Source organism: Tachysurus fulvidraco, chromosome 24 (assembly GCF_022655615.1).
Source record: "Tachysurus fulvidraco isolate hzauxx_2018 chromosome 24, HZAU_PFXX_2.0, whole genome shotgun sequence".
Taxonomy (NCBI): Eukaryota; Metazoa; Chordata; class Actinopteri; order Siluriformes; family Bagridae; genus Tachysurus; species Tachysurus fulvidraco.
In genome coordinates, this window is record NC_062541.1 from 11,123,979 (window position 1) to 11,150,713 (window position 26,735).

Below are 26,735 nucleotides of genomic sequence, written 5' to 3' on the forward strand. Positions count from 1 at the left end.
CCTTTTTCTCCTAGCTTCTTTACAATTCCTCCCCCAAGGTTTGCATTCAGCCATTGTTTGTGTTGTAGCTCCTGCAGCAGTCATTGACATAATGGAAGAAAAAAGGGGAGGGAAAGGAATTTGTGAATGTGCATATGCATTTGGAATTCCGTTCAAAGCCTTGTAACACATTTTGTAAGTAGGGTCCAATTGTGAATCACCAAATCTACTTACTCTTGTTGGAGCAGGCCATAAAGAAATGATAATGAGCTTAACATCAGCATGCAATCAGCATATCTAAGCACAGATGTTCAGAAACAGAAGTCTTATATATGGTGTAATTTTTACTTTACTGAACATGCTATATTTGAGCATTTTTTTTAATGAACGTGTTTGTTAATTTCTGAAATGTCTGTATTTTATTTAAATCTAAATGAATTGACAAAATCTTCTCTAATTAAGATCCACAAAGATTTACGTTTATTTTTTTAATCACTTTTCTGTATCATTTTTCTTGTTCTGTGGTAAAAAATAGTGATGAACAAGAAATTATTGTAATTATTATTGATTATTAAATTATTATAGGTATTGTAAACTAAAATATTTGTTATTTTAGTATATAAAGAAGAAGGAGAACCTTAAATGAAATTTGAAAAGCCTGTCATTCTTTTTCATTTGCCGTAATCTTGATTTTACTGATAGTCTCTTACAAAAATGCACTTGGGGTGAAATCAGTGAACATTTTGCTAATACTTGCCTTGATGGGTGTCCAGACCCAGTTAAGGTTTTTGTCTGGGGGATGGGGAAGCTTAGTGAAAGGTCTGGCTACCAAAATAGTAGCGAAGTTCAGGGCCAACCCCAAGTGAAGACAATAAACTAAAAGAGGGATAGAGATGGCTATGATGACTGGACACTGGCTGTTCTTTACAAGCCCCCACTTCTACCATTCACATATAGCCAACTCTCTCATGACCCTTTAAAGGATGGGGCCATGATTCAGGGGGTGGGGATGGGTGGAAGACTCCTGCTGTGCTGGACATCACTAACAATAATACCAGAATCTCATTTTCGCTATTCTTTAACAGTGACTGATAATGAATTCCTCTCAGACTTGAACACTCTGTCATGTAGATTGGCTGAAGGTTTTATAACCAGGAAACTTAAAATATGATTTTAATCCATGATACTAGAAAACTCCTAAAAACTGAGGTTCAGTTTATACAAATAAAGGTCCCTGGACTGTCATGTGCATTATGGTATACTATTTTATTTTAGGAAGTAGATATTTGTAAAAAAAAAAAAAAAAAAAAAAAAAAAGTAATTATTTAAAATGACTTTTATATGATGGACAACACTGATACCTGCTTTGTGACAATGTGGTGTTTATATAGACTGACTGAATCCAGTTTATGACATAATCTCCCTTCCCCAAAAGTCACCTCTGAATTATATTACCCCACAGAAAGCAGGTGGGGGGTGGACCTGGGGTCGTAAGGCAGCACTGCACAGCTGAGCAAGGCTTTCTGCATCTGCCGAGTGTGATACATCATCACAGAGGGAATGAGCATGATAATCTTTTAAAATCATGACCAAAGTGTGTGTGTGGTAATGAAACTAGATCCTGTGTCATGTAGTAACACAATATCACAGGTTTGACTATAATATATATAAGTATAATATAACAATGCACAGTACCTGAATACCAGAATGATTTTCTCATCAGTGTGGAACAAAAATGTGTTTGAAATTTTAAAAAAATGCATTACACAATATTGTGTTCCTGTTTTTACACATGTTGCCTGGTTCATGAAGAAAGCAGCTGTATGTTTTAAATATGGTAATGAACCTAAAAAATCTGCATAAATTCCTACTTTTAAGTGTAAATTGTCTATTTTGATATGATTCATCCATATCATTTAAAAGTAGCCTACATTAAAAAAAAAAACAAGCTACAGACAATTTACTAGCTCCTTTTTTTTTAGAAATAGCCTTTTAATACACTTTACAAGTGGGTCATATAAATACTTTGCATGGTTCAGCCCCTTCAACTTTACCATGCTTATTGACATAATATACGTAATAATGTCAGTATATTGTTGTAGAATATATAATAATTGAATTTATAATAAAAAAATAATATGCTGATCACAATTAAACCAATAGCCTGAGACTAAACTGTTGTAGGTAAATGTTGTGCTGTATATATTATAATGGTTAATCCCTGGAGTTAAAGCAGGTGCATGTTTACGAGGACCAGTTGTCACTGCTGTGATGTGCATAATGTGCATACCAGGTTGGGGGTGATGTGTGTCCAGAAGCATTAGATGCTTACTGCACATTTTCTAGTGCAAGTTCAAGAGCAGACCAAAAGCAATGGCTATCTCCCTGGGTCATTTCGGGGCATACATGTGGATGGGGGTTTGGAGACGTCCCTCTGAAAAGAAAAGCAAATGAAGGAAAGAGCCGTAGCGTAAAGGTTGACACTTCGAGAGGACTGGGGTTAGCAAGTGGCATGGGAAAGTCACCTCCAAGTCAGAGTGAAAGGAAAATGGTTTCTGGGGTGGGGGTATGGAAGGGTGGGGGTCTGCATAAGTAGGGGGCAGATGGCCCAATCTGAGAGGAGCACCGATGGTTCCTGATGGTTGATTGCAGTTTTTTCGGGAGTTGTGACACTGCTATTGTCATCAGGGTGGGCTTACTCAAAAGTGCTGCTTTAACTTGACCTTGTAACCCTCACTACTTTTTAGGCCTTGTTTTGTCTTTTTTTCAGACCTTTTTGGTTCAGTGGCCACACGGCATTTGGCCTTATTGTTATATCCAGACTTAGTTTGATAATACAGAGCTAAACAGGATATTGAGAATATATCACCTCAATCTAGCAAGGCAATGTAGATATGAATTAAAGCTTGCTTATATAGTGTAGAATATTGTAGTTACTAATATTATTTATAACCCTGTGAGCAAAATGGATTTCGTGGAATAGAAAAAAATATTTTCCAGTGATTTGTTTTTGGTGTTAAAAGGTTTATATCTCAGAATATTAGATAGAGAAGTTTTTGCTCAAGTAACAGTGTACCTTCAAAGAATTTGACTTAGCATTTGCTTCATTAAAAAAGACTGAAACCTGTGAACTGAATTGCAGGGGAAGTTACTGTCTCCATGTCTGATAACTCATTATTTCCATGGTTTGATATCACACCACTTTACAAAGTTCTACATTGTAAGTAAGAACTACTGTCATCGGTTACTAAAACTCAAAACGTCTACACACTAATCATTTAACCAAGCAACAGTGATCTATATTACATTTGAAGTCAAATTACTGTTAGTGTTGAAATGTCACTGCATTGTTGTAAGTTAACAAATTCATTATCTTACCATAGTATTATAAGGTTTTATCTAAGCTAAAAACCACAGAGATGGAACCTTATAATACCAATATTACAGTTTTCTACAGTCGATGTCTAAACAGCTGTCTCTTCCTCTTATGGACAGGTGTATGTCATGGCTTAGAGTTGGCCTTTCTGCTCCAGCCGATTGATGTGATTGCTGTAAGGGAGAGACCTCTCATGCTGGACTGTCGGGTGGAGGGCGAGGAACCCATTACCGTGACGTGGCTTAAGAATGGGAAACCAGTGCCTACAGGAGGTGGCACAAGGGCCACGGTTCTTTCCAATGGCACCCTGCTGATTCGGAGCTTTCAGAAGAAACGAGATGGAGATTCCACTGATGCTGGAGAATACCACTGTGCTGCCCAGAACCGCTATGGCATGCTAGTCAGCCGTAAGGCCCGTGTTCAGCTGGCATGTAAGTGAGATAAACAAGTATTGACTGTATGATATATGCTATCAGCTTAAAAAGACACTCACCCGTCTGTCTGTCTGTCTGTCTGTCTGTCTGTCTGTCTGTCTGTCTGTCTGTCTGTTCCATAGCTCTTCCTAAGTTTCACACTCATCCAGAGTCCATGACAGTGGATGAGGGAGGAGTGGCACGTTTTCAGTGCCAGGTGAACAGTATTCCGGAGGCCAGCATCACCTGGGAGAAGGATCGTATGGCCGTCAGCACATCAAATGAAAGGTAATATGAGGACTCATATTTTTTGCCCTATCCTCTCCCTCACAGACAGTCACTTATTCTCCTCTCTCTTTGTGTCAAATCCAGGTACACGCTTCTCCCCATGGGCATCCTGCAGATCACTGGGGTGAAGAAATCAGACGCTGGTGTTTTCCGCTGTGTTGCCACCAATATTGCTAACATCCGCTACAGCCATGAAGCCCTGCTCAATGTCACTGGTCAGTGAACATTTCCTATTTACAAACAGATAGAAATCATGCTGGTAATATAAATATCAAGTCCAAGTAGGCTGTGACTTTTGACATCATGACATTTCAGCTAATCAATTGGTTTGAGCTATATATGCTTCATAAAATAATAATTATACAAATCTCTCTTGAAATATTGGATGATAATTGACATTTTGCATCTTTATTATTTTATGAAGCTGATCATAAATAAATCATACAGCGACGATAGTAAATGTTTGAAATGTCTTGATTTCATATTGTCAAATTTTAGAGATAGTTGATTTCTTTTGTTTTTATTGCTCGATTCTTAACCACATTTTGACATTTTTGTCAGGTGGAGCTCCACGCATCTACAAGGAACCAGTGATCCTGTCTGGACCCCAGAATCTCACTATTACCGTCCATCAGACAGCCATTTTAGAGTGTATTGCTACAGGAAACCCCAGACCGATCGTGTCTTGGAGCAGACTGGGTTAGAACAATCCTGTAACACTCATCTTGTACAGCTGTGTATCACCTCTAACACTGCTCTTTTTTATTTTATATTTTTAATAAATTGTATTGCTTTTAATGAACAGGTGTGTAGATTTCAGATATACAGTACTGTAGTTCACCTGTGTTTCTGTGTATGTGTGTCTTCAGATGGCAGATCCATAGGTGTAGAAGGAATCCAGGTCCTGGGCACGGGGAACCTGATGATCTCTGATGTGTCACTGCAGCACTCTGGAGTGTACGTGTGTGCTGCCAATCGTCCTGGTACCAGGATGAGAAGAACAGCGCTTGGCAGGCTAGTAGTTCAAGGTAAGATAGTTAGAACTAAAACAGCTACCATGATGTACAACATGTATAACTATGAAGATGTAAATTACTCTAGCGGCGAAGTACAATCTTGAGCTCGAGCTACATGACACATGTTAGATGCTTGTATTTGTGCATGTAAGGGTACAAAGATTATAGACACATTGGCTGCAAAAATGACTTCATAGCAAGTTAAAATAGAAATAGAATAGAATAAAAATTTTATTGAAATGACCTGGTATTTACTTTTTTAAAGATCAGAAGACACTTTAACATTAGGTTCAAGCTTGAATTTTGTCCTGTTCTGTTAGCAGATGATCTTGCTATTTAAAGTACTTATTTCTAGTAAATAGCAAAATTATTTGCTAAAAGAAAAATCTAAAGCTTCCAAAATTGTAAAATATGTCTAAAAATAGGCTTTATAAAGACTAGAGTTTTTGACTAGATTTAAGATGTTTTCATTTGCTAAGATGCCATTTTTTTGCAGTGTTGATAACAAAAATGTCCATGGATGAAACCTGACTTGTGTTTAGTGATTATTTCTGAAAGCTGTTTTGCAAGTAGGAGGTATTCAGTCTCTCCCACCAGAACTGAATGGTGTCTTCCTATTTTCTCTTTTTATGTATACTATGAGACAAATAACTAGCATTTTGGTAACTAAGCACTAATGCTGTCCAATGAAGCTTGCCATAAGTAGCCTCGCACTTTGTGCCTCAGGCTGACATGGCTCATCCATCACCGTGCCACTGTCTCTCTGCTTAGCCTGCTCATATTTCTCTATGACATGACTTCACTAATTGGATGTCCTCAGGGTAACTGGACACACAGCATGGCCATAAACGTATCATAAATTTCAGACTGTATTCAGTTTTGTTAAAACTTAGTTGTAATTGTAAACCAACACATTTTCTTCCTGAAATTTAAACCTTATTGCATTACCATTACCAAGGGAATAATTTGCCTTGCCTTAGAGAGCACACAGAAAATAGCACACCGGATGGAAAAGTCATTATAATGTTCAGTGAGACTTAAACATTGCAAAAACATCTGATGCTAGTAACACCAAGATGGTGTTATAATCCACACTGTGACGCTCATCTCATGTGCTTTTGGAGACAAATTCACTGTTCTTAATTAAACTAGTAATCTATCAGATTATGTCTAATTAGTCTTAATACTGCTTTGCTTTTGCTAAATCCCTGCACTCGGTTGTTTTTTTTTTTTTTTAATTTATATACCATGTGTCCATACTTAACCTTTTCAATCAATAGCTCTACCAATCTGCCCTGTGCAAAGGGGTTAGCAATATAGCCATGGGGATTAATTTGTAATATATTCATTAATTTATTGATTTACTATTTGGTAAGAGTAGAACAAAGATTTTTACTGTTTTCAACCAAAATGAGAAATATACATTTGTATTTGCAGATTTGAAGTTCAAGATATTTCCAAACAGAAAATTCATAATAATTTCATAACTTTGGATTTCACTTCACTTACAAGAAGAACTTATGCAGAACTTCTATTGCCACATTCTAGCTGTATTTGAATAAATTATAATAATGGCCTAATCATTTTAAATACATACTAGGTACACTCATAACAGTTTTTTACTTTTACTTTTTTTATTTTATTGATATTCTGTGCTTTACAATATGCATAGGTTGATGTCTCAGACTAAGACATCGATGATTGATAACATTAGAGATATCCCTTCTTCTACATAGCTACCTCTCTCACACTGTCACACTTTCCTGTGTACTTGACCCATTTTGGTCTGGACAGACATCCTGTCCAAACAGATGCCTACATGGAAACGTATAATGAAGAATAGACGGAAGGGTCAGCAAAAATGTGTGTTTGTGTGTTTAGTGTGAAGAGCTATCACCTCTGGCCTTTGACCTGTCGGTTCTCACCTTTGACACTGACCCAGTGGCGGTTATAAAGAGGTGGGGTGGGGTGGAGCCTGGTCTGACAGACAGCCGATGAGAGGTGGAGTCCAGCAAAATTTATGACTCCCAAATGAGAAAGGGTGACCATGTCTCATGCCCCTGCCCCCACATTTACTACCACAGCAGTAGGGTTGGTCGTTTTCCTCACAGCTGGGAGTCAACAGAGAGTGACGAAGTTCAAGGTGCCGGGGGGACATGTGGCTTTGTGTGACAGACCCTTTGATATTCATTCTCTTTATATCTGGGGTGAAAATTTTCATATGAAATATTATAGCAAAGCCGTTGACTGGCTTTATAATGCAGAGTCCACAGCTGCCAGATCACCAGGTTTTCTCTAAAAATGTAGGAAAATATTATTCTACAAAGTGAGTGTCTGAGATAACCATTTATTTCTGTGTCACATGCAAAAGAGCTGCAAAGCTTTCACTATAATTTCTTCAGTTTTCTATACATCAAGGGATTCTTTAAAACGTCTTTAAAATGTTATTATATAAAAAGTGTTCTTGTTTGTAAGGGTTCTAAAAAAATTATACTAATAATAATTTATGACATTAAGACCGAAAGCAAAAAACAATTATAGATACGCATGTGGAATGATCTGATCAAACCTAAGGTCATCACCGAGTCTCTGCAGACAGGAAAGCTGATCGATACTCTTTGAAAGATTGGTTGATGTGAAGGTTAGTGAAGCTGTCTGTTAGGTCTCAGCTGTAAAGATAAAACTGATCAGGCCAAAGAGCAGGTACTTATCCTGACAGGATTTTGTGCTTTCACTGTGTTTTCTCTATTTTATATGTCATCATGTACAGTATTTGTTTTTTTGATATACTATATAATAACTACAGGCTTAGAATGGAAATAAAAACAACAAAAGTAGATAAATCCTATACAATATCTTAAATGAATACATTAATTGTCCTAAAATTTGAAAGGTTTGTAACAATTCATTTCACAGCCTTATACACATATCCATTCTTTGCTTTTGGTTGATGATGCAGGGTTAAATATCGATATGTCATGTGGGGGGTTTAAATTTCCATGTTTCATGGTCCTGTCTGGATTGAGGCATACTAGAGACCCATGTTTCTTAAAAAAGTCTATATTGCAAATATTTAAAAGGTTATTTTAACACTTTACACAGAGAATTTATGTGGGGCACCAGTTATACATTGCCTTTCTGAAATAATCTTTCTAACTGAGTTGGTTTCAATTGTGAAACCATAATCAATCAGCTCAGACACACAATTAAACTTTTCCCCCTTTAGGGTGTTTGTGCATCCAGCTGATCTATATTTGTCTATAGTCTTTAAAAAAAAGGCTTCACTGAATAAACTGATGAATGGTCTTCTATTGAAATAATCTTCCCTTTGACCCTTGACCTTCCACACCTCCATGGACACCCGCAGACCCTCTTCCCAGGGTTGGCGAGTCATGGACCTTCTGTGGGGGTGTTGGAGGTCTGATGGGGGTTTAGCCTTAGCTAGTGTCAATAGGTTAATAAGATGCAAGGTTCAGGGGTCTGGATATATATGCACGGCTATTGTGAGGCCGTTGAATGGGTGTCATGCGGAACGGCGAGCCCACATCTGCCCCGCTGTGCATACGGGCGATCCTCAAACATCACTCTGGGAGACGGAGCACGTTTGGAAAATTTAAGTTCAAGATCAAATATTTTAGGATGAATTCAAAGACTGGTAGATTCGATTGATGAAACCTCATTCATATGCACTTCCCTTTTCTGAAAATGAGGTCTCAAGCTGTCTTAATACAGACCTGATTTCAAAACCTATAGATTCTCAAATATGATAAAATGGTCATTTTTAAACCCATTTTGGTAAAAGTAGAATACAAGAGCACCACACTAATGTCTGTTCCTTATTCACCTTGACAAATATAGGACCTATTAGTGTTTTATTTCCTTTTTTCTAATTTACCATGATACATTTACATAGGTGTATAATATTCTGATGTAGTGTCATGTAACTTTGCTCATTTACATACAGATTAGCATTCAATTTTTCACATATCCATATGTGAAAATGTCCATAAATGTTAACACTGCAGGTTTTCTGCAAGTTTTTCTTTGTATTTTTACCCTCATCCATGTTTTCATTGCGTTTGTCCTTATGCCATCTGTTTGCCTCTTCAGCTCCTCCTGAATTTATCCAGTGGCCACAGTCTGTCTCTAAACCAGTAGGGGGCAGTGCAGTGTTCACATGTGTAGCTCAAGGAGTTCCTGAGCCTCATCTTATCTGGCTAAAGAATGGCAAGATCCTCACGCCTGGAGACAATGTCAAGCTCACCAACAACAACAGGTGCACAATAGCTTAATGATATTCATCCTCAAAAATTAATCAGTGAGCTTTGATCAATGTAAGATTAATTAAATTTATAATATGTTCCGATCTAAGTTTAGGGAAATTCATACGAGTCACCACAAGATGGCAGTCTACTACTTAATTCACTGAGTCTCAAGTTAATAAAAGGATGTGAACTGCTACTAATTTACATTTTGTCATCATCCTCATATTGTTATTAGTAGTAGTAGTAGTAGTAGTAGTAGTAGTAGTAGTAGTAGTAGTATCATATATTTATAATACTCAATAATAAAAACTAGCCACAACAAAACAACAATAAAAATAAATAATAATAATAATTGATCATCAATATTTCTCAGGTGAAATCATAATATTTGCATTAAACATGCCTGTAATGAGTCAAGTATTTGGAGTATTGTTCAACATATTTCCCACCATGTACCAAATGTTAAATGTAAAACCTATGAAGCTTTTTATATATATATATATATATATATATATATATATATATATATATATATATATATATATATATATATATATATATATATATTAATGCACATGTGCCCTTTGCATCCTGCTTGTCTCTGTACAAACGTATGTCCAGTACCCTGGCAGTGACTCGTATCACATCTGAAGATGAGGCCATCTACCAGTGTATAGCTGAGAACAGCGCTGGCACCAACCAGGCAAGTGCTCGCCTGGCTGTGTCTCTGGCCACAGAGCTGCCTGATGCTCCTCAAGGCCTGAAGGCCACACCTTTGTCCAAAAACACCCTGCAGCTTTCCTGGACTCAGCCTCCGATAGAGGTGACAGACAGCATCATAGGATATGTGTTACACATCCGCAAAATGGGTGGTAAGTAATACTGCTATACCCTACAGTGGGATTACTGTGTCATATGTCTGAATATTAAGATCCATTTAAATCGATACACGTCTTAACATACGACTCGTTTGATTTTTGATACCTTAACTCCCTTTGAGATTTTTACATTTTAATATCATACATGTTTATTCCATAACTCTTAATACCCATACATGTGTTTGATGATTTATTAATTACAGAGCCAGAGAACAAAGAACTTCAGGAGGCTGTGAGCAAGACAACCTACCAGCATGATCTCACCAACCTGGAACCTGCTACCACCTATTCAGTATACCTGAAGGCCTACTCACCTGTGGGTGCAAGCCAGGAGACCCGCACTGTGGTTGCTACAACACTAGGGGGCGGTAAGTAACTGTTGGCTGTGTATGCCAAAAGAACTTAAATCTAGTTGGTGAGATTTCTGCTCATGTTTTACTTATGAGAATATACTATAGCTTCACTTCATTTCTCTGTACAAATGTGTACACTTCTCAGACTTTTTTCATTAATTCAGGGATGTGTAAGTCTTCTGAAATGTACAGATGCTTGAGCATCTGTTTTCCTGCTGATCTACTTCTCCTTGGAGCTTTTGCATTTGTGACTCACTTTTTTACTGTTGTGGAAGTTCCCTTATGGATGCCCTAATGATTTGCGTCAGTTTAAATCTCACCTTTTTACTTGGATACTGTAGCACTGCCTTCATATAGTCTAGGGATCCCTTGCTGCTATTGTGGAGAATCAGAGTCTCTTTATTTTTGGTAATAATACTTACTATGCCAATCATCTCATCAGTCATCGAATCAGGCATCACCAAACAGGGAAATCACTAAACTTCACAAAACTCCACAAATGGAGCTGGGCACTTCTGAAATAGATGCTACATCTGTACATATAATATCACTCTCTGTCTTTAGTTCCTAGTCCACCTGCATTCTTCACTAAAGTGGTGAATGTCACATCAGTGCAAGTCCTGTGGGAGTTGCCCAACAAGCCGGGGAAAGTTGAGGGTTTCAGACTGTCCTACCGCCGAGTTCCTCATGGAGATTTTCATGGGCCAGTTCAGATGTCATGCCAGACTAATATCCACACCATTGCACAACTTGGTAAGTGTAAGAATGTGTGAGATCACATACTTTAATATGGATTGATTTGTACATAAATGTGTGCTGTTGGGGTATTCACAAAATGTTTCATTGAATAGAAGATCTGTATGTGTGGTTTCTTGTAAATAACACATATTATGCAATATTTCAAATCCTAAGCCAACACTTGTTTCTATGAATGATTGTAAATGCTTCAGTATTATTGACTTTTGCAATTATTGAGCTTTACTCAATAATACAGGACACAGTTCCTATGTCCATAATAAAACCAACAGTGGCAATTGAAACACTTAAAAATAGAAATCTTTAATTCATCAAGTGTGTGTGTGTGTGTGTGTGTGTGTGTGTGTGTGTGTGTGTGTGTGTGTGTGTGTGTGTGTGTGTGTGTGTGTGTGTGTGTGTTGGTGTGTGTGTATACATTTCCCTATCATATGAATTTCTGTCTATGAGACTCAGAGTATAATGCATTGTCCTTGACAGTTTAATTATTAACTATTGATAGATATTAGCTGCTATCCTCCAGCCTTTACAGGTCATTAATCTGTTATCCCTTTAAATTGAAGATATATATATACTTGTACATATATTAAATTACAGATCACAAACAGCACACATCTATGACACCGGCCTTTTACTCTTGGACAGCTGATTATGCCACTGAGCATGTTATATTTACGTTACATATTTATTAACACTAGAACAAGGTTAACCTCATTACAAGATGGATATAAAAGAACGCAGTGATTTAATTGAGTGTATTACAGACAGGAAGTAAAGAAAAGTGCAATAAACAGACGGTGATATAAAAACAGAAAAGGGAGACAAGGAGGTACCTGCACAAATCCAGTCCAATAGTTATAGTGTGACTTTGTGATTAATGTTTTAATGCAATCTCTGATAGTTTCAGTATATTTTGGTGGCCTGTGTGATTAATGCTTTTGTGATGGTGCCTCAGATTCTGGCGCTGTGTATGAAGTTAAACTGGTGGCCTACAATGGTAATGGAGAGAGTGACTGCTCCAAGAAACTGGTGTCACTGGCAGAGGATGGAACAGCTGCTAAAGCCAGTGCTGGTAAGAGTTATTTGAATGGATGTTTTGGATATTTTGGAATGACCTTCTATATTACATTTTCGATACCTGTTTGGAGAATTGTGCTAATGATAATCAATTTGGGGTTACAATTTGTGCAGGAGAGGAGAGCAGGTGCAACTGTAGGGAAACTGAGGGTTCACTAGCAGGGATGGTGGTTGGAATCCACATCGGCATGGCCTGCATCATCTTCTGTGTGCTGTTCCTCATGTTTGGATACCGTCGCAGGTAAGATTTCTTCATTGAAATGATCATTATGATATTTTAGTTCATGAGTGGAAAATTGTAAATCTTGGGCATCTTTAGTTTCCTCTGCAGGAAGGGGACTCATGACAGATGGTCTGTGCCCAGAGGTGAGAATGGAGGACACCATGTTCAAAACAATGGCATTTCTAAACATGTGGCACAACATCCTCAAGCCATCGAACTTGTCCCCCAGGTAAGACTTATTACATAAAAGAATCATTAAGATCTTCCCTTCTGGGTCTAGTTCACAACCACATGTACTCATTATATCAAAATAAGGTCAAACATCTGTCTTGTTTGGCAGGAGATTATTTCCAGGCCATTAAATGTAAATGTATGTAATGAGACATACTTGAAAAGTTTGATCTACTACTTAGAAATATTAGATCGTTGACAGATCGGCAGAATGAGTGAATTTTGTCTTCTTAAGGCTCTCAGCATTTTCGGTAAGTAATTAGAGACCATCAAGGTTTAGTCAAGTGCTGTGACATGGTAATGTATTGTAACTTGAAAGAATTACAGAGAAAGAAGTTTACAGTTTAAGGGACTGCCGTCAAGACAATTAGCTGACTGATTGCTCTAAATGAATCCTGACTTTTGCTTCTGCTCTCTATCCCAGGGACAAAACCAGGCTTCCCCAACACAGTGCCAAGTTCTCATAGAGCAGCACTCATCTGGTTTGCCTGGCACAGATGCGGGCACTGGCTAGCACAGTCTCTAAACCCACTTCAGCAGCACTCAGCCTCCCTGTGGTTTCTCTATCTGGCCTGCCAACCAAAGTCCCCCATTGAACCCCCTCAACTTACATGTCTTGTTTGTGTAAAAAAAAAAAAAACTGCTGCTATAATGAATAAGGGCTTAACTGGTCCTGTCTTGGGCCAGAATGACAGTAGTACTGAACAATTAGTCTGAACTAATACAAGATTTAGTAATTCACCTTTTGTTTATAACCAAAGCTTTAATACCTGTAAATTCTTGTGATCTTACTTGAAAATTGGAACACAAAGTGATAGCCTTATTAGGAAGTATTCATCACATTACAGAGTTAGTGTTAGAGAGCTTTATGTCAGGCATGTGCACCAAAATATGTGTGACACTGGAGCCAACTTAACCCAAACTATGTTTTAATACCGAAGGACTTTCTGCTCAAACCAAAATTCATTCTAGCAAAGGTGTCCTCTGGTAATAAGACATTCTAGTCTTGCACTATACAAACTAAGGCCTAATAAATATTTACCGTATGTGCTAGAGGCAGATGAAGGCTCTACAGAGTGTGCCAAATACCCTAGCCATACTGTGACTAGCTTTATCTTTTAGGTTTTTTCTCTTTTGACTTAATTCAGTACCAAGAATAATACATTGCCTTGTTAAACACCATACACGCCTTGAGGCAGACTGAGATAGAGGAATCATAAAGGTGGTCCCTTTGCTGTACCTTTCCCCTTTCCTATTTTCACAAGTAACCCACCAAAAAGCTGAATACCTCCAAAGATAGCTACCTTGGAATGTCTGAGCCATTGTTGCTCTTGAAAGCCAGCTGCTGTTCAAGCAAGCCTACCTCAGCCAAAAAAGATTCTGGGTTTATCAAATTTCTTTGAGTAGGAATGCTGACCTCGGAACACATGATAGATGATTATGTGATTATGTGATTATTTCAGCACTCTCACTATCAGAAGTTTGATCTATTAGCTGCCCTATCTCATTTACTCTGCATGCCAGTGCCCATGCCAGTGCCCATGCCAGTGCCCTCCATTGCCCACCTGGTTACTGCCATGAAGAGTGTGACCCTGGTTTGTCTTCACATTGCTGCTGCCTTTAACCAAAATTTAGCCTTAGTGGACCAAAGTGACTGATTGTCTCACTGCATTTCAAATGAGCACAAAGTACATCAGTGGTGGAACAGAAGAACAAACGCTTTCATACATTTTCTTTTGCCTTCACTTTGAACAGTGTGTATAAAGCCACATTGCACTAAGAGTGACTTGGAGCCTGTCAAAATTCAAAACTTGATGAAGGACTCTTGTCTCTTTGTACTACCCTCCAAAGTAAACAGAGACAGGAATCACATTTCAGTGCTTAAACTTAACAGAAGAGATTTCATATGAAGAGTGCTTCATGGAAAGTAAGGACCTTATTCATTACCTTTTGCCTAGTGGGAAATGAAGTTTTTGGCCTTCATATGGAGTACCACTTATCAATGCTGCAAAACCAAAAGCCCAACCCCATCCTTCTGAAACATGCTGCCTGGAGACTACAGGATGTGCACCAAAGCTGCCCTGACACTTCTTAGATTGTTATCCAAACCAAGCCAGAAGGTCAGCTTTTTAGATGCCAAATCGGTAGCCATAGGAACATGGAGGTGGTGATGTAACGGCTAACAAGCTTTTGAGCTCACCGAGAGGATGTAGGACCTTGATTTGCTCTTCTCTCTGGACAAACAGGCATGGCACCAGATTCCGAAAAAGCTTTTGAAATGAAAACCACGCTTTATTATACCCAAAGATGTAAAAATTAAAATGGTTTTTGTTTTGTTTTGCTCATCCAACCTTGTTTAAGAGAAACGTACACCATTAAGTTCCTGTCATGAAAGGAAGTCATTGTGAAAGTGCTTTAACTGAAGCAAACCAAAAGCTTCGTACCATTTTTTGCCTTCATGAGGATGTGTGAATAAGCCTTGACTGACAGTCTGTCAGTTTTCAGTGACATCCTCATTTCAGACTTCCTTGATTGACATGAAACTGTCACCGTTTTTGAATATACATTTTAAAGAATAACCAAAATGAAAATGGGATATATTTTCAAGGAGATTTTCTATGATGATATTGGAGAAATTGTGTCTTCATTTTATGTTAGAAATGAAATTGGCAAATACGTAGACTAATAATACTGTAACCAAATAACTTGTACCTATTTTAACATTTATTGACTTGATCTTTTATATCACTCCCTTAACCAAAGCACAGAATCATGCATATACAGTATGTACATTATGTGTGTTTGCAGTATGTATGTATGTATAAGTGTGTTGTCTGTGATTGGATAACAGTTGGCTAAACCTTGCACCAGTAATGGTCACATTTTCTTAGATTGCCTTACAAAACAGATTCAAAGGGATTCTGTGTTTTTACAGTAACATATAAATGGAACCAAAGAACGTAACTGTTTTTATGGTGAACTATTAGGAAATTGACTGATATCTTTTGCAAAGCTTTACAAGTTGGCCAAAGTCTGCACACTTCATTCATTAGGGTTAGATAATATTTTGATCTGGCCAACTCTTTCACTGGTTGAAAGAAGAACATCTAGTTTTGTAAATATATCATACTGTGCTAAAGGTTTACCTACACAACCAGGTGTTAAAAGGTTCATCTATGATTACTGCAGCTTGAACAGACCCCAATTTTTACTCCTGTCCATTATTCTGAAGACACAAATATGCTACCAAAATATGTCTAACAAGATTGTTTGAATTGTGTCTATTTTCTCCAGTGGTAGACTGATAGGTTTCTCTTTTTTGAAATACAGTTTTTGTTGGTTCTTTTTGTAGAACTTAATTTCTTTTTCACTATTTCCCACCCCAAAAAGCTGCACTTATTGTAGCTAAAGAAAATAAGGGTCAGGAACCTTTTTTTTTTTAAAGTGTTAATATTATAATTATTGTTATCATTGTTATTATTGCTATTTTTTTCCTTCCCTTTTGACTTCTATTTTTATTTCAGTGGAAGGAGCATGTGAAATGTTTTTTAGAATCTTGAGAAAAACAGTGGGTCAAATGAACCAACATTTCATAAAGACACAAAACATTTTAAAAGCAGAGACTTATTTTAAAAGGCATAATTTATTATTCATAATCTAAAACGTTGAGATTATTCTCATCATAATATCTGTTAATACCAAAATCAAGTGCAGAAAATACAAATGACGATAATAATAATTTAATAAAATTATTTTATAAATATTTCACTTTTGACCCACTGTTTATGAAAATAAGAAAAAAAATGTAGACAGCTAGCAGGCTAGAACCAAATAAGGGAGAATTTGTAGTTTAACAATTGCTTTCTTTTTGTTTTATGTCCTTCAAAATGAAACCCCAAAGCTTTAAACATAGAGACTAAGATGTCTCCAACCAAAAAGAAAAAGAGAGAGAGAGACTAGTGCTGTGCGGTGAAAAAATATTGTGTGACATAATAAGGAACCAAGCAGATTTATGTTTTTTATATATATTTCTGGTTACTAACTGTTTGAATGCTTTTCAGATGGTTGTGAAATCGTGGTACAAGATTTCTCAGCCTTTTTCAGGCCATTTTACTAATAACAGAATAACATTTAAATTCGGCAGATTATAAAATGAGATGTGTAAAGAGTACGGGGAGTCTTCCTCCTTTACTGCATTATCTGCTTTGTGTATGTCTTATTATAAAGTGAGAAAAAATAGTTTTGCAATATTCTTCTTTTAAAAAATAACCTTCTGTCATATGGGGAGCCTGTGTTTCAGCAATTTATACTGCCCAGATTCTGAAATATATTTTAAATATATCACACAAAAGAAATTTATGAAGAATTTATAGTTTATCTGCTTGGTTTTCTTAATGATGGTGATTATGGTTGGTGGCGCTGTCTCTGCTTTCTGGTTTTCCTTATGTGCTCTAATTGCATAGTGTATAATACCAAATAAAAACTAAGTGAAAAAGATGTTGAATGATCAGTATCCTTCTTTTTTCCCTCTGTCTTTTACACACACACACACACACACACACACACACACACACACACACACACACACACACACACACACACACACACACACACACACACACTTACTAAAAATACGTGTAAATAAAAAATATTATCCCAATTTTCTTTACTTTGCTACAAATATTTGTCTTTTGCTATAAATAAAAAATATTTACCTTTTTAGCAATAGTCACTTTATTGGGTTTCCATTCTCCTTCTTCCTGTTTTTCTGTTTTTCAATGTTCTTTAAAGTGATGCTAAGTGAATTATGGTGAGCATTGAATAATGCCACTTTGTGATAGGAGCCAATGTGCATTACTCTTGAACACAGAAAGTGGCCACTCTCCATAATAAACCCAATTCTGCACATAATTTTAAAATCAGGGTTGAGTCTGAATGTCATTACTTGATCCTTCAACTCTCTGAGACATTTAATCCAAGAAATAAAGAGTTTCTGGAGTGCTGCTGATTGCTCCAAGACTGTGTAATTGCTGGAACTTTGTTGAATCATTATCACAGAGATAACGATTTCATGCCAATAAATGTTGGAACTAGCTTGATGAAGATCTATCCATGCAGGGGGCTGCTAATTAATCCAACTGTACAATGTGCTTCAGAACAGACTGATCACACAATCACTCCGGCCTCTCTATCTGTAATAGTTTCCGGATTATTTAGGGGATTTTTTCCTTATCGAATCCACTAACTATCCAAGAAGGGCCTTTGTTATTTGTATTCATATCACGTTCATGAAGAAAAAACTCAAAAAAAAAAAAAAAAAAAAACCTAAGCAAGAAAAGTCTGTAAAGTTGATTAAAGTGGAATATTGATTAAAAGTTTGAAATGTGTATTATATTGTGTTTAAATTATAATTGTACACTGATATGCACTGATGTTGGGTGAGAAGGTCTAAGTTGCAGTAAGAGTTCCAATTTATGCCAAAGGTGTTCAGTGAGGTTGAGGTCAGGGCTGTGTGCAGGATGCCAACCTTAACAAATCATGTCTTCATAGAGCTCACATTGTGTATAGGAGCAATGCCATGCAGGAGCAGGTTTGGAGCTCTGCATTCATGTGAAAGAAAACTGAAATACAATCATTCATTTTGTTAGAATACATGTTTATTTATGTAATCTTGGTCTGAATCTAGATTTCTGTTATACGTGGCACAGCAGTTTTCCTTCATCATATTCGGCATGACTTGGCTTCCTTCACCTGCTCATTCAGGTTTATAAGTAAAACTTTCATTTTTCAATCTTCCAATGTCATTTTGTAATCCGACAGAGATTATATAAAACAATTTGTCATTTTAGACATTTGTCCATTTCTTTGCTCAATTATTTATAGAACATTCACTCTGGTTTAAATCAAATGAACTTTTAATACTGACTCAGCTCACTTAGATGGAGTGGTATATATGCTGGTCTCTCAACATAGAGGGCAGTGGGTGGACACAAGACAGAGCCCTTGCTACAAACAAAGCAGACACACTAAGACACACTATAGACCAGTAGAAAGGAACACGATAGTCTCCAGTGTGTCACTGAACAAAAGATAATCAACTTATATTCAGCGCCACAATAATGAATGTTCTGACCCTTTAGCACTGAAACATGTGACTGTGGACCTTATCATGGTCAAATAAAATATAATAAAATAAAATGAAAAAATGGCATTGAATATTGTATAAAATACTCTTTAATTATAACTGCAACACTGAGTACTAGTACTCAACATTTTATAGTGAAAATATATTATTGTAATATTTCCCATGATTGGTTGCCACTATTCTCTTTTATTGTACTTTACAAATGTTCGGATAAGACAAGATATTTTTCTTAAGGCATTTTATTAAGGCATTTCTTCTCATAAATTCATTCAAAATCAAATGTGTAGGACCATTGGGACCATCTAGAATTTGTCTATTAAATATAATGTAGGATTCACTCAATTCGAAAGAGAACAAGTTTTCATAAATTTATAAATTCATAAATAACAATCATGAAACGCAAAGCATAAATGTGTGTTTAAGATGTTTGTTCATTTATTCATCCATCTTCAGTAATTTTGCTTTAGCCTGGTCAGGGTCACAGAAGTAGTATTCCAAAGGCATGAGGCAGTAATAACCCTGGATGGAATTCACAGGTCATCATGCACACACAGGAAAACAGGACTCATAGGAAGGCCAGACCATTCGGAGAACATTCGGAGTGTAAGCTGAGCTCAGGATTAAACCAGGAGCCCTGGAGCTGTGAGACAGCAATGCCACGCCACAATCATTCTTCCTCTTCTTGGGCTGCCTTGTGCCATGCAAGCTAACCAGAACCAATACAGTTTTAATCCGTGCTAAGAATGGCATTTTGTTATTGCTATGCACACACACACACACACACACACACACACACACACACACACACACACACACACACACACACACACACACACACACACACACACACACACACACACACACACACATGTACATCCTTATGCTGTTGCCATGGAAACTTTGCCCTCTGTGCTCTTCCTCTTCCTTTGCCACCCAGATGTCTCACCCCTGCTTTGTACTGTGCAAGGCCATATATGAAACTATAAACAAATGAGTTTTTAAGCTAATGTAAATATAAATATGTTATATAATATTGCTTCCTCTATCTCTAGTCTGGAATTACACGAGTGTGAGCAAAAATATTCATAAATTCAGAGAGGTCACAGGTACAAAAAGGATTGTCCTAAAACCGCATTTAAGCAACATACTGTATATTCATATAAAACACAATGCAGGTATTTGGAGCAGGAAGTCTGATGGCTGTATAGGAATCTCCAAACTTTCTGTATCTTCTGTAGCTATTTCGCTGGAGTTTTCATTCTTATCTCTATCGGAAACAGCTGCATTGAATTTGACATTTGTTGCAGTTTGGATTGTAACACGGACTTAATGCTTACCACATACCCAAATAAATGTGTGAATGTAAATGGTTTGCCCTCTTCAATACTCATGTAGATTAAATTTATTTGCTTTTAGCAGGCAGTTCTTTCCTTGCACTCCTAATCAATCATAAAGTGTTAACGGCCAGTGAGGGAAGGAGGGGGTCCTGTTGCCGCAGTGCAACAATCTCAGGCACACACAGCAGGATAGCTATCGATTGATGAGTATGCTACTGTATCTGCAATAGCAACAGTTTTGGCAGCAACTGTAACTGATGGTAATTTATAAGGTGTCCATCTTCTGTCTATTTTTTGAAATTGGACACTTTTGACCACCAGCCCCACCTTCTCTTCCTATAAGGAATATTATTACTACTCCAAATCAAGATTAACGTTTGGTCTGACTCATGGATCTTTAAACATGGTGTTGATTATGGCTCTGGTATTTTAGGGGCTCTTTAATCAAGTCTGATTCGGAACCATTATTAATCCGCATTTAATTAGACTGTGACATTTTACTCAGAGCACTTAAACTATTGCAGGCTGCTGACAAAAAGGCTATGCAGAGAAGAAAAGTCGTCATATATCTGCTTGCATTGGCATACGGACAGAAGCAGAAACAAGGCGGAATACGGTATAATATGGGTCTTTATTCTTATACCTCTTACATTCATTGTATATGCGATTTGTTGGGGGGACTGACTTCAGTGAATTTCAAAACATTTTGCCATATAGCATATTGTCATATCATTTGTCTTTATCTTTCAGTCTTTCCATATTAAAGAGCTGTCGTGTCTGTCATTCACTTTAAATAAATCTGTTTAAAAAAAAATAAACTTTTTTCAGTCTTCTTTCATTCATTTCAAAATTTCAGGTTCTTTCATTCTCTGAGCCTTGTTGACTCTGTTAATACTTTCGTGATCTTTTGTCCTCACCATCACCCTCTGTCTTTTTCTCCTGACTGGCTGTATTCCTGCTAAATAAAGTGAGCTGAGTTTCTTTATTGCCTGTGATCCTGAAGTTAGTGCATGACAACAGTTGATGTATGTGAGCTGTCATATGATGTATGCATATAAATTTTCCATGAAATTCAACATAACTGTCTGCCTCAGCACTGTGAATAAATTACAGAACTACAAGGGTGACTCACAGCAAATCAGAGATAATATAGTGTATATCTTTCTCAAACAACACAATGATAGGGATTGTTTTTGTTTTTGTTCATATTTTCACCTTTTTAACATAAAAAAAATCCTATTTACTATATAATAATAGAATCAGACAATAATGCAATGTAAACGGTGACATAAAACCAGTTTTCTTCTTGATAGCAATTGTAGCACTGCCAAAATTAGACTTAGCTAATAAATAATCTTAATGAAAATGAATAATCAGCTCTAACCTTGCAGCTGTTTTCTTTCTCTTATTAATATAAGATTTAACTTCCTTTGCACACTCTTCTGTCTCTCTGCGGTTCGATTGGCACGGTTTGCCCTTTAATGCATGGTAATACAGCCGTCAGTGCTCTGACACAGAATGAGTTTCAGGATGATGCATGAGTAAGATTACAAAGCAGTCCTTCAAGAACCTTTGGATTCATGACAGTAGGAAACCAGACATCGTGTACATATTGGAAATATTGCTGTTGCTTTGGAAGCAGTACTCAGCTCACAGTGATGGGTTTCTTCTCACTGAAATTGTGTTTGCTCAGAGCATTATAACCCTGTGCTTTCATTCTCCATGAGGAAAAACGGAATGCAATGAAAACAGATTTTCACTTGAAATATCCATCTGTCTTCAGGAGCAAGGTATTACAGAGACTACATTAGTGTGCTAAAATACGTGTAGTGAGCCAACACAATATACTATGATAATGGAGCCAACATTTTCATACACTGAACTATGTTATTTATCACCTAATTGTGTGAAATGTCTGGTAAGTGTTGTGTTACTACAATATAGTGTATTTGCTTTAAATATACAAGTTTGTTCCGATTTGTTAAGCCTCATTGATCACCAAAATTCAATTTTGTCTCAGTCTTCTTGTTTTGATTCAATGCACACGAAGCAACAACAAGCCTTCTATCAATATAATCAGCTTCCCAAATGCCCTCTTTCTTGCTTATTAGTCACACTCTGTTTAGTCTCTTTTATTCGAAAGCAGGACTTTTAAAAAAATAACTAAATAATATAATTATATCATAATTATATAATTAAAATTTAGGAAACTATTCTAGATCCTTTCCTGGGATCCACATGGCACAAGGCAGGAAATACACCTTTTCAGTGCATCACATTACATCACACACACACACACACACACACACACACACACACACACACACACACACACACACACACACACACACACACCAGACAAAGAGGGAATATGGAAATTAGAGTAGCCGCTTAATATTTAACATGGTACACATTATTACACATGCATGTATGTATGTGTTTATATGTATTTACTGTATACTTACATTCATAAGTGTATACATAGGTGCATAGTTGAATCTTGAAAGTATCTATCTATCTATCTATCTATCTATTTATCTATCTATCTATCTATTTATTTATTTATCTATCTATCTATCTATCTATCTATCTATCTATCTATCTATCTATCTATCTATCTATTTATCTATCTATATTTCAAATGTTCCTCTATTTTTAAAAAAAAGATATTAATATTTGTTATATGTGTTTTCTTTCACTATTCCCTCTTCTCTGTGCTCCCTATGTGTAAGCACCTCCCTGTATTTCAGGTTATTTTTAGGAAGGCACTGCTTGACATTACAATGCCAGTGAACATAAGAGATCAAAAGACAATGATGTGTGTGTGTGTGTGTGTGTGTGTGTGCGCGCGCGTGTGCACGTGTGCACGTGTGCGCGCGTGTTTGTCAGCATGTTTAAGGCACACTGCCAATTTTTCCCATCTATATTTCATCACTTATCCTCATATCAAATCTTCAGCTTCCTGTACCAGCATGATTCCCCATGTTGACCCCATTCTTCATTTTCTACATATATTTTGTATCATCCTTCTAACAGCTTTCATCCCACACACTGATTCTGGTGTGTCTGACATTCTAATATGCCTGTATGATTTCCATTCCTTGGGTATCACACCTCTCTCTGTACATGGGCTGTTTTAGTTGTTGTCATGTTCCATCTCGATTGTCAGCAGCATCCCACATCCCACATCACACACACACACACACACACACACACACACACACACACACACACACACACACACACACACACACACACACACACACACAGATATAATTTAATTACCACTGTGTTTACAGAAGGATTAAACTCCTCACAGCAATCTGTTATGTCAACAGCAACATGTTTAGAAGGTACAGAAGGAAGAAAAGGAATGTGATTCCTTTGTTTTCACTGAATCATGTGCTAGAAATTATTCTACTAATAGCCTCTGTTGACTCCCTCTTTGAATGCTCACTGACTCAAAGACTAAAATTCATCATTGTTTTCCAAAGAAAAGAGCATCCCATCACTCAAAGGATTAATGATCATGTCACTGCCAGCTTTAACACTAAAAATTCATAAAACATTGAGCAGAGAAAATCCTATAGATTTTCCTTCAGCTACATTTATAAGTAATACAGTAGCTTTTAATCTAAAGCGATATATCTGTGTCTCTCTGGTCCCCTGGTCCTTTTATATATGACCGGTATCAGTGTCATGTCCATGGTTGGGCTCTGTGTAAAGGGAAAGGGCAAGTGCTTCAAAGGCAGGCAGCTGGATGAAGCACCATGTAGTGTTGCGTCTTTCCTGTTCAAATGCAGACTGTCAGTGATATATTATACACACACAAACACTCACACACACTCACACAAACACACACACAAGCATTTGTATTATAAACTAAAAAAATGAAATATAAAATTGTTCGATAAGTGTTGGTTGAATAGTGCATCTCATCTCAAGATTGTATCAATAGCTAGAATAATGTGTGGAAATCTGTTATACATACACAGCTAAAGGCATATCGAGTTTAGACATTGCTCTTTTTTTCTTCAAGTCTTTACTGCTCTCCTGACTGAATAATAATTATTATAAACTAGAAGGTTATATACCCCTTACTGGCTGCATAGAAATATGTAATTCAGCCCTTTTTACGAGTCCGAGAGGGCTTGGGGATAAGTGAACACATCATTTCAAAACCTTGTAATATATTTGTGCTTCATAAATGCAAATTTTTACATTTTTTCACAAGAATACAGCATAAATACAAGACTCTGAGACACTATTTTGCATTGTGCAGTTGTCGTTCATTAGTATGGAGAGGCAACCTTTAATATGTTCCTTCTCTCTGGGTGTGAAATGTTCTATGAAGCATCTACAGTCTGATGTGAAACTGAAACTGAAAAATGAAAAGGATGTAATTTACAGCAAGAAGAACCCTCTCCGTTTTAATATTACTGTAGCAATATTTTTTTCTGTTGATTGAAATTTTTGCCACAAAACACATTGTTTTGAATGAAAAACAAGCTCATGCCTCATGCAGATATAAAGCTGTCTGTATGACAGCACATCTGCCAGTGTCTCTCTTCATTATCAATGTTTTAAGGCTGTTTAGTCACAGTGGAGCCGAGCACAACGCTTATTAATCACCACAGGACATTACATGTACTCATGTTATCTTTGATAATCAAAAAAAGAATTAAAATACATGAAGTGACCAACCGTTTCAGATCCTACTACCATTACCAAGACATGACCCAGAGGAAAATTATAGCTGAGGCACAAAAACACTTAAGCTGAATTAATATCCAATATCCTACCATCTACCCGCTTCCATATGCCTTAGGTCTGAGCTACAGGATTCTCTGTAGATAGTTATATACACAGGTTTACATTTGCACAGGTAAATGTTTAATTTTCAAGGTTTCAAATGAATGTATGATTCCTAATTATAAGATAGAGCTCACAGCCATGCTAATAAGGCAGAAATAATAATAGCAATGATACCCTCAGATCAGAGTACCAGAAAGGCTAATACATTTTCATACACATAATCATTCACAAGCATGATAATAGTAATTATATTAAAGAACTAATGAATAAACCAGGTGCTATCTGTTTACCTGTTGGGAACCTGAGGAGAAACCTGAGGTCCCACTTGTTTTTCTGTACAGATACACAACATTTCTAGTATGAAAGCTTTGGTCTGTTGGTGTGCTCTGACACCCAAAAAGATTAGGATTCTATTTGTGAATCCCATTAGTGGGAGATGAATTTTACAGCTTTTCACAGTTAGGCAGGAGACATTAATACATCTTGTGGCAACATTGTCAGCTACGAACAGCTAGTCAGTTTAATTGCCTGACATTTTGACTAGGCTTGATTTGTTTCAAACTAAAATAGACAAGCAAACTGTCATGACTCGAGATAAAAACGGACCCAAACGCAGGATAGCAAAACAAACGGGGTTTAATAACAAAAACACTAAACATGACACGGACTAAAGACAGGACAATACGACAGTAGATTCCAAACTGCCATCGGCAATGCGACACACTTAAATACAAAAGACAATCAGATACAATTAGGAACAGGTGTGGAAACAGGGAGGAACAGACAAGGGCAGGGCAGACATGTGACGAGGAACATAAACAAACAAATGCACGTGGCCAAAGTCCGGGCTGAGTCATGACACAAACACTCTTATGTTACACATTTGTACACACTGTTTGTATATATAATTGTAATATATATGTGTATATATATTACAATTATATATACAAACAGTGTGTACAAATGTATATGCTATATGGCCAAAAAGATTGTGAGGATTTGGGAATCACATCCATTTGTGCTTGGCAAAAAATATCATTCCTAAATGAAGGGCATTAAAATGAGTCATTCCACTTTTTGTTGCTTTCATTTTTATTTGATCATTTTAGAAATTAAAGCTGAACTTTAATGCTAATTGGTTAACTTGTACCCTGTATCCAAGTAAATGTTCTGAGCGTTAAGATAAAGGTCAAATTTTATAAAAAATGATAAAAAAAAATGTTCTTCTCTTTCTTTATAATTTTTTTCAACAGGCATGATTCATAAACATGAACTCGGGAGTCACAGGTCTTATAATCACCCAGAAATTTTTTTTGCATTCATCAGTGACACGGGATGCTTAATCAAACACTGCTTATTAGACTGGTGAATTTACTAAAGTGTAAATAATGTGTTAATACAGCAATTCAGAAGCGAACCCTTTCTAGAACATCTATACACTGTGTAAAAATGAATCAGGGGCCAAGAATAAGTATTTTTACATATGAAATCACAATTATGTATGGGTGCATTTTACTAATACAACAGAGAAAGATTACTAATTATTTTGACTAATTAATTTAAGTAAATTAAGTCTCTCAGTGGGT

General features: G+C 36.8%; 1 protein-coding gene across 1 annotated transcript; it reads left to right on the plus strand.

The window, feature by feature from the left end:
• Positions 1–3,003: 3,003 nt before the first annotated feature.
• On the plus strand, positions 3,004–16,196 carry si:ch211-57n23.4 (immunoglobulin superfamily DCC subclass member 3). The gene is made up of 13 exons (XM_027175966.2): positions 3,004–3,786; positions 3,912–4,056; positions 4,141–4,271; positions 4,618–4,755; positions 4,926–5,084; positions 9,183–9,348; positions 9,959–10,209; positions 10,419–10,583; positions 11,133–11,321; positions 12,277–12,393; positions 12,513–12,639; positions 12,718–12,850; positions 13,277–16,196. The coding sequence occupies exons 1-13, from the start codon at positions 3,399–3,401 to the stop codon at positions 13,364–13,366; spliced, it is 2,199 nt and encodes a 732-aa protein (XP_027031767.2). The 5' UTR covers positions 3,004–3,398; the 3' UTR covers positions 13,367–16,196.
• Positions 16,197–26,735: the final 10,539 nt, after the last annotated feature.

Coding starts and splice junctions, on each gene's coding strand:
- si:ch211-57n23.4 (XM_027175966.2), top strand. CDS start 3,399: ATGGAACCTTATAATACCAATATTACAGTTTTCTACAGTCGATGTCTA. Junction 4,057..4,140: donor GTCAGCACATCAAATGAAAG/GTAATATGAGGA, acceptor TGTCAAATCCAG/GTACACGCTTCTCCCCATGG. Junction 4,756..4,925: donor CGTGTCTTGGAGCAGACTGG/GTTAGAACAATC, acceptor GTGTGTCTTCAG/ATGGCAGATCCATAGGTGTA.